Consider the following 12,315-nt stretch of genomic DNA (forward strand, 5'->3'; position numbering starts at 1 on the left):
GTTTTGTGGGTGGGGGGGGGGGGGTCTGGAGAATGTGACCATGTTTCACGTTATACCCTAAATATGATTGGACTATGGAACATGGTCAGAGAAGTGGACTGTGCTTTTACCACTATGTAAGCTCTTACTCCACTCCATTTTTAAACTCATGCCTGTGAGATTTGGGAAGGACGGGGCCCCAGGGGCCAAGCTTTGCAGCAAAGAAAATGTCAGTGCAGAAAACATGTTGCTTGAACGGGTAAAGTATAAATTATATAACAAAAGGTAACAGAGCGCCACCTCCGTGTGTAAAATCATTTATTAGGATAAATAAAACAAGGGATATCTGTACTCGCAAGCAAATGTTTTCATCACGCTTTAACAGCAAACAAGAGGCCACACTGTCTGTTAACCCAACATGGTATCGCCCAGACTGTGTACCACGGTTGCCTGCGGTCACATCACCGTCCACCGGCCGCAGTCAATCTTAGCACGGAGGTGGCGCTCTGTTCCCTTTTGTTTTCTATGTTCGTGGTGGAAGCCCCAGAGCCTTGGATGAGCAGCCCCTCAAGTTTGTGTGGAAAAACTGTGATAAACTGTTGAAGACTTTGATTATACTTTTCCTGGCTGCCGTATTTCCCAAAGTAAGATTTGCGAGGATCGGAGGATCATGAAGTGTTACAGCGATCACCAGTTAGATCGATCATTTTTCATGGTCTATATTCCAATATTTAAAAAAAACTAGGGATGCACCGATACCGATATGGGTATCGGTGCCGATACCGAGTATTTGGGTGAGTACTCGTACTCGCCCAAATGCTCCGATACCTAGCACGAGTACTTCCTGTATCGGGAAGCCTGGCAGCGCATCATTACACGCTGCCAGGTTTCCTGATTGGCCAGGAAACGGCTCCATGCTCTCTCGTCACTTGTGAGAGAGCATGGAGCCGACTTCCCGGCCAATCAGGAAGCCGGGTAGCATACAATGACGCGCTGCCCGGCTTCCAGATTGGTCAGGAAGCTAGCAAAGCTGGGCGCCGTGTAATGACGCAGCGCCGGCATTCTGATTGGCCCGGAAGCCGGCGTCATGCTCCCTCGTCATCTCATGAATCATAATATTAAGAAAGTGACCTTAAAGCATTAGTTTGTATTGCTTTAGAAAAAATGTGGCCTGTCCCTTTTAAGAAAAAGTATCGGTAATTGGTATCTGCGAGTACTTGATCAAAAGTATCGGTACTCGGTCTTAAAAAAGTGGTATCGGTGCATCCCTGAAAAAAACAACAAAAGTTGGCTGATACTTGGCAGGAAAGTTCCTGTGTGATGGTAGCCTAAGGCCTTGTTCACACCAAATGCAGACCAGATCCGGTCAGGTTTCTGCACACGCAGTGTAGTGGGTTGTGCCGCGTTTTTGATGCGTTTAGGGCCGGTTTTGGTAAAAAAAAAAAATGTTTTTTTTTTAAAGTTTAACATGGACTTTCAGGCACTTGCATGCGTTTTTGCATTTTAGATGCGTTTTTGATGCGTTCCAGACCAGATGCAGAGCAGGTAAAATAGGGCTTGCCGCATTTTTTTCATCTGGTCTGGATCTGGTCTGGATCCGCACGCTGCGATGTGAACTGGAGGTCAAAATACCATAGGAATACATTGAACGCAGTTTTGATCCGGTCTGCACCTGCTCTGGTCCGGATCTGCTCCGCGCTTGGTGTGAACAAGCCCTAAGGCTTGTGTCAGACTGAGCAACAGAATGTCACACAGATTAGAGGAAAACGAGGACAGACTGTAGATTCGTATTACAGGAATGATACCATTCATTCCTGTGTAACAGTAATAGACGCAGATCTCCAGCATATTACACGTCAGTATCAATTTAAAGGCTTATTCCACCTTTTGCAAAAAGTTATCATAGTAGTATTAAATGCTCAATCTTTTTTTTTATTATTATTATAATGAATCCAGATTAAACAAATATACATTGCCCAGCAAAAGTATTTCCTGAAATTTTTGCCCAAGCACTTAGTCATCATGTTTCCAAACAGCTCCAACTCTCAGCTGTGCTTCCCTGAACTTCCTGTCCAGTACAAGATCCCAAACTTCAGCAACCATCTATCTATTAGCTTGAAGAAGGGAGGAGGAGAGGCTAGCTTTGCTGTCCCTGTGTGTTTGTGGAGACAAACACAGATTACTAGCACACACAGAAGGGTGGCTCAATAAGACCCTGTAAGGGAAAGGAGCCACCCTAAAATAGGATACCAGGACCACTGCTCAGGGGGCCAGCTGATTCTGCTGGAAGCTAAAACTTGTAAACCTCAAGGAGCAGCTTCCATTGTAAGTGATTTCATCAGCATTTGGCATTTAATATCACTTTAAGTGCACCGGAATTTATTAAAAATAAAAATGCGCGTGATGAAAGAAAAAATGTGCAATTATTAATTTTTGGCATTAGGACAAAGCTTTGCGGACTGTGACATGGGTGTAACAGGAGAATGCAGTAGATCCCATCACACTCCTGACCGGATAAAGCCCAAACGAAAAACTGGGGGGTGCCGAAAGTGACCGCGGATGCCTCCGCACATCAAACTACCATAAAGTCACTCGCACTCCGTTTGTGGATAGCAGTCAATCTCCTTTAGGTCACATAACAAAGCAACGTTTTGGGACCAGGCAGTCCCTTCTCCAGGCAAAAAGTCACTTTTGTTTGCCATCATGTTCAGTCAATAAAGGAGATTGACTGCTATCCACAAACGGAGTGCGAGTGACTTTATGGTATTTTGCAAAGGGTGCATGAAACACAGTCCAAGGTCGGCTCAGTAGATCGGGAAATGAGCGAACACATACCGTTGCTCGCTCACTTCTCGATCATGCCCCTGCAGAGAGCAGTGACTCACGGCTCCCTGCAGGGATTCCCCCCCTCCCCGCTCTGATTCTCCAGAGCTGACTGGCGGAACAGACTGGGGAAGGGGGCGGGTACAGCTGGATCTGCCTCTAGATAGGCAGAGCCCGCTGGGTGGATCTCGAAAGTAGTGTCGGGATCTGTCCCGGCTGCGGCGGTCTCAGTATACCGCGAGCTGTAGCTAGTTTGTGTCCTCCCGTGACCCTTAGGAGAACTGTGGGCAAAAGCACTAACCCCATAGTTCTCCTTTAAGGCACCTTCATGCATCACAAAGTGTGAACGTGGCCTTAATACTGGGTTCACACCTGAGCGTATTTTTTCAGCTCGTTTTTTTTTGCGCTTTTTAGCACGTTTTTCTGTTCAGTGAAAGGGACGGAATCCGGAAGTCGGCAGCCGCCGGAGGACACAGCGGGGATCGCGGACAAGGTAAGACCTGTACGCTGTATTCCCGAGTGTACTTCTTTGGGCGTAGGCCGTTTTTCAGCGCGTTCATACGCGCTGTAAAACGCCCAGGTGGGAACCATACCCAAAGGCAATTATTGGTTTTCACATGTTGAGCATTTTGCAGCATGTAGGAACGCGCTGTAAAACGCCCAGGTGTGAACCAGACCTTAAAGCTAAAGAGTTTTTCCTTTCCCATCCCAAAGATATTTTTATTAAATACAAGGCACATTTTATGTTTTTTGTAGGCTGGCAAAATAGTGAAAAGGGCCTTGGGGGCTCATGGCAGACATTGCATTCTCTTTATCTGAATATAACTCTGGCATAGTGTACATGGCCATCTTTATACAATATTATTACTTAACAGTGAAGCTCTTTCAGACAAGCTCCGCCCCTTGAGTCTTGTGATCTTTTTAGCATTTACAATTTGTACATTCTGAGGTTTGGTGGTGCCGCCTCTAAACCCGCTGCCCTAGGCGCTGGCTGGTGCCATTTTGATGAACACAGCCCTGATGGTGGACATTGTGGTTCTATACCTCCATGCCGGGGCTTTAAATAGAAATAAGAAAAAAACACATTTGCGTTTTTGCAAAGAAAATAATTTATTGAGAAGGCAGTATGCACTTTGCAAAACTAATTACAGAAGAAACAAAATATTATTTCCAAAATACTTCTATGTACAGGACAAGCACTTCAATAGTAAATCTCTTATGCAAAATAATGGTCTGTTTTTTCAAGTGCAGAATCTTCTACGTGAGGCGAAACCGAGGGCCATTCTTCTACAAAATGTGCCGTTATATCAGGGCAACCAATTATAATTTAACCTTCATTAGTCTTCAGTTTGATCAAATATATATATATATATATCTTGGTGTGGTTACAGCACGTCAGTGATTGGCAGACCACATCCATAAACCTTACAGAGACCCTCATCCCTGGTTTCCGGATGATCAGACAGCATGACCCGAATATATTCCTAGAACAACCTTTCTCAGCCTTTTTAACTAGGAAGAACCCTTGAAATAACATTCAGGTCTCCAGGAACCCCTGACAATTGTTTTCAGTAATGACACTGAAATATGAATGACATAATAACAATGAGTACGCTGTAGGGTTCCCTCACATTGGCGATCAGTGACGTACCCACTTTCATTATTGATCTTAAGGGAAAGTGTAGGTGAGGTGCTGGATACTGATACAAAAACTAAGTCCATGTATATTTGAGAAAAAGGAGCGCCAAATGGACATTCTAAGAGTCTAAAATAAAGGCAGCCAATGGTGAATTGGGCAACAGGCCACCAAACCCCATTGGATGCCTTAATTTCCCTGTTGTCATTTGAGGAATTGAATAAACACTTTTGGACTCTAAGAACACCTGTTTGGTGCTCCTTCTGGCACAAATACCCTTTCATTGGTGGTCAGTGGAGAAGGGCCCCCTTATGTTGGTGGTTATTGGGAGAGGAGCACCTTTACCCTGGTACTCTAGGGGAAGAATCTCCCTTATAGATAAGTAACCACTGACACCAATAATGTTTTTACCTATCGGAGAGGCAGCAATTTCTCATTGCTAAAGGAACCCTAGGCTTCCACTGAACCCTGCTTTGGAAAGACTGCCATAGAATACATAGAGTAGTCAATTTTTTCCCACTGACAAACACACAGTCACATCCTATGGCTGACACCTTTAAACTATGTCATTTGGTTTCTTTTTTTTAATGAATTCTAGAGAACAATGGGGAAATAGAAATTCCAGTTTTCCAGTGTGTGCACAGCACTATGGTTCCTACCCCATATACAGTATGTGTGTGTATATGAGGCCTAAGTGTATTGTTCTTAATGCTTCCCTCTATTACTCTGCTGGCATAGCCTCAATTGTGTCTTATGGCAAGTAAAACTCTACTACTATGGCTAAAGAAGCCACAAGTGAGGGACCCCAGGATGAGCATCTCTGTATAAGAAAGCCTTGATGTGAGCTGAACTATAACCATCATATGAATCCTAATACCCTCTTACCAGTCAAAGGGCTGACTGTTGCCTAACACTATATTATATTGTACAGAAGATTTCAAGATAAGGTGCAAATATTCATTTTTAAGAGTAAAAGTACGGAATAGCTCCTGTGGTTGCCCTTTAAGCAATGTGGTATAAGAAAAGAAAGGCTATGGTCATGGAAAGCTGGTCTGTGACTCAATATGGCTATACTGAACTTGTAGTTACTTCACCGCTAAAAGCGCTTCTGATTTCCCAGCTTTGTAATACGTCATATCACTATTGTACATTTAGATCAAAATGATCACAAGCAGTGGTTAGCGCTACTGCCTTGCAGCACTGGGGGTCCATGGTTCAAATCCTGGCCAGGTCACTATCTACAAGGAGTTTGCATGTTCTCCCTGTGCTTGCGTGGGTTCCCTCCGCGTACACCAGTTTCCTCGCACACTCCACAGACATGCTGATAGGTTATATGGCTCCTGTCTAAATTGGCCCTGCTATGCATGTTCGATAGGGACCTTAGATTGTAAGCGTTGAGGGCAGGAACTGGTGAATGTGCACTGTGTAAACGGCCGGCGCTATATAAATACCAATAATAAAATACAATTTGTCAATCAGTTCATGGTTTCAGTGCAGCCTGTATCAGCAGCTTGGCGATCCGACACTCCCCTCGCTGACAGAGCTAGAACTGTGCAATCAGCCAATTTGTTGATTCTAGACCTGTGGTTGTCTCTCAGTAGGGGGCCTCTGCAGAGAGACCACTGCTTCCACTCAGAGAAAAAGGATCCTTCGCTGCAGCATGTTGGCAGGGGACCAACTTTTCTACACAGTCTGTGGCTGCTTCCTAAAGAATACAGACCGTAAGACTTTGCACGCCTTTCGTTTTTCTAGACCCGATTTAAACTCAGTATTCAGCTAGGTTGCAAAATTCAGATTAGTAAATAGGAATTTCAGGTTATGCTTTTATCCTCATTGAATAAGTCTGTATAATTCTGGCCATAATAAACAACAACTCTTTTTTTCATTTTAGAGTAGGGTTTGATTCGCTGCTTTACTTTTGACTGTGACTAGTTAGCAGGCGTCTCTCCACCTGCCCGGAATTCTGTTATTATTGAGATTTTATGCTATTATACCGCTGGCAGTGATATTGCAGTGTTGGTGTCACAATAAAAGAACCTGATTTACATTCTAATGTTTCATTTTATACCTCTTTTTTTCTGATTGTTCTAATTTCCAACTAGGTTGTCACTGGAAGCAGGTTTAAGTAAAATCTTAGGCTGGATTCCTGCCTTTGTGTTTTTGCTTGAGGTTTTTTTCCTTTAGAATCAATGGAAACACATCAAAATTCATGATGCATTTAAATGCATCATGACGTGCATCAACACTCGTCCTGGTGCATGTGGAAAGTCAATGCAAAATATATTGCAAGTCAAAATGCATATTGACATGGGCTTCAATGCGTTTCCATCTATTTGAATGGAAAACGCATATGGGAAGAAAGTGCATGGGTGTGAATCCAGCCTTAAAGAGAGGGTTATCCCTATAATGAGGCAGCCTGAAGTTGTTGCCTCAGGTGGCATCTCTTTGGGTCATGTGGGCTGAAGACCTCAAATGGCATCTGTTTGTCTCACGTTGGTGGGGTGGCAGGCAGAGCAGCATTGCCGCTCTGCTGCACAATGTTGCTGCCGCCCCCTTTCCAACCAAAGCGTCCCAGGTTGCTAAGAGTCGGAAGATGTGTGATGTGTGAGGGCCAATGACGTCGTTGGTTGCCAGGAGTTGAGTGGGGCACTGGCCGGAGTACCCCCCAGCTCTTGACCTCCACCGCCCGCGCTGACTAGGGCTGTGGATAGGCTAGGGATACCGCTGCTTAAAAGACCTTTTCCATTGCCCAGTCACCTGAACTCTTTCCTCCATAACTGTTTCCCTTTGGACGGAACACCAAGGCAGCCAATAAAAAAAGCTGTAAGTAGGAAATTGTAATAACTCTCAGGGAAGAACTTGCACCTGCTTCAGGATACACTGTAACGGAAAGGAAGAGCAATCTGCAGCAGTATGAAGATATCCTTCCAAATGACTATTTGGTTAGCAGGTCGTAGAACTTGTAAAAGGTGTTGCTATACATTTATCTCTTTGCAATAGAAGATAGAAAACTATTAATAAATAGCATTTTATATGTTATTTTCCATCTGTCATAAGGTATTGGATGTAAAAGGAAGAGGCGGTGCAAGCTTTGCCCAAAGATTCACTGCTTTTGCATCTTCTTGGTCCGGAATCCTACGGTAAAATAAAAATCAAATAGTTTATAACAGATATTTAGCATTGTGATTAGCCATTGGAGTAAATCATTTATTACAAAGGTAGGACACGGCGTACAATTGTACATAGACTATACTGCTTAGCAGCAACTACAAAAATGAGTATTTATAGTATAATAAGGGATAAAAATTTAAATATAAATGAAAAAAAAGGCAAAGAATCCCAGTGTAGATGAAAGAATTAAAACTAATCCTGAACCGGGCAACATGTCTGCCTCTGCTCCTTAAAGGAGAACTATGGGGTTAAGGCTTTTCCCCATAGTTCTCCTTAGGGTAACGGGAGGACACAAACTAGCGTCGTCCCGTCCCCCTAGGCTTAGTATACCGCGAGCTGTAGCTCGCAGTATACTGAGAAACCGCAGTATACCTCGTGGTATACTGAGACGCCGCAGTTGAAGCGGATCCCGACAATTATGTCTGGATCCGCCCAGCTGCGTGAGTGACAGCTGGCTCGGCCTATCTAGAGGCAGAGCCAGCTGTACCCTCCCCCGTCCGGCCAGTCAGCGCTGGCGTATCGGAGGGGGGAATCCAGCCCCTCCGCTGTCACTGCAGAGAGCCGTGACAGGATCAAGAGGTGAGCGAACACCGGTATGTGTTCGCTCACCTCCCGATCTACTGAGCCGACCTGTGACAGTCTCATTGTCCCAGGTCGGCTAGAACTATGAGGTGAGTGAAAAGCACTCATCTCATAGTTCTCCTTTAAAGGAAACTAGAATGGTATTTTATGTTCAAATATTTCTGGGCTGATCTTTCTTGAATACAATCTTTGTATAAATTTAATACAGGGTATTTCTATGGCAGGATGCAGTGCATACTAAGCTTTCTAAAAGAAAGCCCAGCACTGTCTTTTAAAATGCTTGGTGCATCTAACTATAACTAGGCACAGTTCCGTATAAGCTGGCAAGGAGGAAGTATATCTATGCTCTGACCTATCCTGCTCTGCATGAGGAGGATTCTGTTGATTGCAAGTAGTAAACATGAAATATTCATATTTGTATATTTTTATGGACTGAAGAAATGGTAACATTTATTTTTTAGTCCTGTGTATGGACTGAAGAAATGGTAACATTTATTTTTTAGTCCTGTGTATGGACTGAAGAAATGGTAACATTTATTTTTTAGTCCTGTGTATGGACTGAAGAAATGGTAACATTTATTTTTTAGTCCTGTGTATAATAAAAGTTATGTATAGAAACATAGTTTACATTTACTTTTTCATAAGGCTCCGTTTACACCAAAGCACTTTCATGCTCTGATGCCTCAGCTATCAGAAATAAGTACAGCACAGGGCCTCATACGTGTCTTCATGTACATGTAGAAGGTACATGGTTTGGTACAGGTGAGCGATCAGAACGATTGGCCTCATAATAGACGCTGGGTCCAGTATCTGTACAGTACATCCTTCTTTACCACATTCACTAAGCTAAGTTCCCCTGTAAAAAGTGAACCCCCAATGTCTATAGCCATCAGTACGTTTGTGTTACTGTGTAATTAGAAAAATGAGATTTGGTTGGTTAGAGATTATTCAAGCTGCAGAAAAAAATGCTTGCACTGGGTTGCTACAGTCACAAAGTTTAAGCGACTTTATTACAAAACATAACATAGACAGAAGACAACATTCACCTATTAAACTGGAAACACAAATATATAACAACATTTAAGAAAGACTAACAACGATATAATTTAGGAAATGTTATAATTTAATTTGTTGGTAATAGAAGAGACGCACAGAAGTGGAACTATCCGTTGGCATGAGCCAAGAGGGGTTTCTCTGCTTAAGGGTAGGAGATTTTAGATAATACGTACCTACAAGCTGTCCAGATTTGGGCAGTGCACGGTCGGTGTAAGGCTCTACACTACACGCTTCCCTCCCCCTTCTGGGTTGCATCAACTCAAAACTGAAAAGTGATCGCTGTCTTCACTAATACAACAGCGGAGAAGAGCAGTTTCCAAAAATGATGCATAGCTTATCCATTAGATCTGGTGTTGGACAAACCCCATAGGCAAATGGCACCATTTTTAAAATGGCTGCTTGGCCGACTAGAATAACTGGTTATAGAATACTCTGTTCCAGATGTAGTCAAACGTCTGCCCTCCGGCTGTGGTGTAACTACATATTCCATTGTGCATTTGCCTCTCAAAGTCATGTCTGCGGCTGTCAGACTCTTGCAATGCCTTATGGGATTTGTTGTTTCACCACAGCTGGTTGGCCGAAGTTTGGCTACCCCATCTCTATTCATTTGCTTATCTCTAATGTAGCCAGACATTTCTGATTGTGAAAGTGTGGTGGAGTAATAACAGGCAGATCAAGGGTTAACTTTTTTCAATTTTGGTACTTGTTTAAAGAGACATGGTCATCTTGGCCATGCGGTGCTCCTGTGTTTGCTGCAGCTAGTACTATTATCCCTAGTGACCGCTGGTGTTGGACCATATGGAGAGCAGTGTCCCAGCCATGTATTACATTTTATAACGTAAGCATTAGTACAGACCAACCAAGACCCATCCCAATATAGTCAAATAATTTAAACTTTGGCCCATATAAACAACAGATTTGAATAGAAATTAAGCAGCTAAAGCCTCCACCTAGTAAGAGAGTCTGTCCTGACATTTTTAGGCCTAAATAGGCTTAAATAAGCAGTCCAAAGTGCAGCCTTCCATCACCCAGTCACACATGAAAAGCACAATAAAAGAAACCTGAGGCTAGGTTCACACCTAGGCAACGGAGCTGGTTTCGCATGGTTGTCGAGTGTTTTTGTGTGCACAATTTTGCTATGAAAACCGCACGGTTGTTGCACGGTTTTCAATGCATAGAGAAGTCTATGGGACCCAAACCGCACAAAAATAACTCCTGCGATTTACCACGCAACAAATCACAACGGTGTTAACAGCTTCCATAGACTTGAATGCAAATCTCTGTTTTGTGTGATAAATCGCCTAGGTGTGAACCTAGCCTACAGGGCAACTTAATAAAGCATAGTTTTGGCCACACCTCCATTTTACGGAGCAAAGCCTCACCCATTGCCTACAAAAAAAGACTCAGCCACGCCAATGAGAGTTCCACCCGCAGGTTATTCATTATTTGATTGAAAGAACGAAGAAGATTATAAGCATTACATTTAGTTGACATTGAAGAGACACAAAACAGAAGTTGCTGGACACAAGAAAACAATTACGTTGGTCATTTTGATTTATTCTCCAAGTAGGGAACGAGTATTTATCTGCACATAAGCGACGTTAGTCAACATAAATCTCGGTATTACATACCTTACTGTACCACACAACTCTTTGTTTTATGACTGCCAGAATCAACTCCCATCTCTGTTTATTGAGAGAGAAAATGCAATGTTGCTATAGATAGAATGATTGCTCTTGGCTGTTAGGAGAACCACATTGGCATCACAGCCTGTGCTTATACTCTATCGACATATGGCAAGTACAAAAACAGATAATAGGCTATGATAGAATTTTAGAGGTCACTGATGAAAAATGTTTTATGTAAAACAAGAAATACTAAATATTAGATGATTTCTAATGGCACTTTATAACAAATACGGATAACTCATCTAAACAGATTCCCAGATTTTAGCATGGGAGATGGACCAATACTCTACCAGGTCTTCACCATAAAACCCGCAGGAAGGTCCCACTCACCATCAACCCATCTGTAATAGGCTTAAAGGAAGCCTTTCTTTAAAAGAAACATGGAGGCAACCATTGTTACCTTTTCATTCTGAAAATTTTACAGGGTTACTCACTAAAGGGTGAAGAGTTTGGAGAAGTCAGGAGAAGTGAACAATCTAGGCCAAAATAGATGATTTGTAAAAATTCTCCAATTCAGTTTACTCTCCAGTTCAGCTATGTTCTAGATTGTTCACTTCTCCTGCCTTCTCCAAACTCTTCACCCTTTAGTGAATAACCCTGTAAGTTGCCTACCTGTCATAGACCCTCTTGCTTTGAAATTGTAAGTCAGTAACCCAGAACAAATGTGCAGTTAAGGACTCGATGTTGGATATAGTTAAACTCCATAATTGTTCTGGGTCAGTGATTTAGCAAGTACTGAAAGCCAGGGGGTCAGTATAGTAACCAGGCACCTAGCATTTTCAGGAGGTCAGCAATGGCAGTCTCCATATTTCTCTATGTTTACTTTAAAGCTACCTCTGTGCTTGAACTTGAATTCTCCATGTCTCTTTGAAGGATCTAATAGAGGGTCCAAGATACAGTACTTGAGTGCCCTGCATGGAAGATGCTTCATAGAAACATAAGTACATCTCAGATTGGTCAGTCAATCAATCTTAGCTAGTTATGACCATGCCTGGCAATGACGGGGGTTGGGGAATTCATGCAAAAATGCAGCAGTAAAGGCACTGGAGGTACTAAACCATGTCCTACTCCAGATATTAGCCTTGATTCACTTAACTATAAAGCAAGTTCTTTGCTATATTTAGCGTTCTATTCAGCTCTCATTGAAAAAGCACAATTGTCATGGCAAATAATGATTACTAAATTGTGCCTTTGGCTCTTCAAACAATTTAAAGCTAATAAAAGCAGGTTTGTGGCAGACGGTGGTTTACTGGTGGTCAGGGCCCACAAATTGGTAAATCTCACTCAATTATTTGCATGATAAATGCCCCCTTAGCGTTTCATGTCCTCTTTTGAGTGTTATAGTACATCATGAATATACTACTCATTATTTTATCCTAC

The 12,315-nt window shown here is 42.7% G+C and overlaps 1 protein-coding gene across 1 annotated transcript in view; it reads right to left on the reverse strand.

Moving 5' to 3' along the window:
* Positions 1–7,426: 7,426 nt before the first annotated feature.
* The window catches only part of LOC108786735 (inverted formin-2-like), a 35,013-nt gene continuing 30,124 nt past the window's right edge, over positions 7,427–12,315 (reverse strand). The window contains exon 18 of the mRNA XM_018556097.1: positions 7,427–7,573. Within this exon, the coding sequence (XP_018411599.1) occupies positions 7,542–7,573 (32 nt within the window). The 3' untranslated portion in view covers positions 7,427–7,541. The remainder of the gene's footprint in view (positions 7,574–12,315) is intronic.

Source organism: Nanorana parkeri, unplaced genomic scaffold (assembly GCF_000935625.1).
Source record: "Nanorana parkeri isolate BGI_ZX_2015 unplaced genomic scaffold, ASM93562v1 scaffold12, whole genome shotgun sequence".
NCBI lineage: Eukaryota > Metazoa > Chordata > Amphibia > Anura > Dicroglossidae > Nanorana > Nanorana parkeri.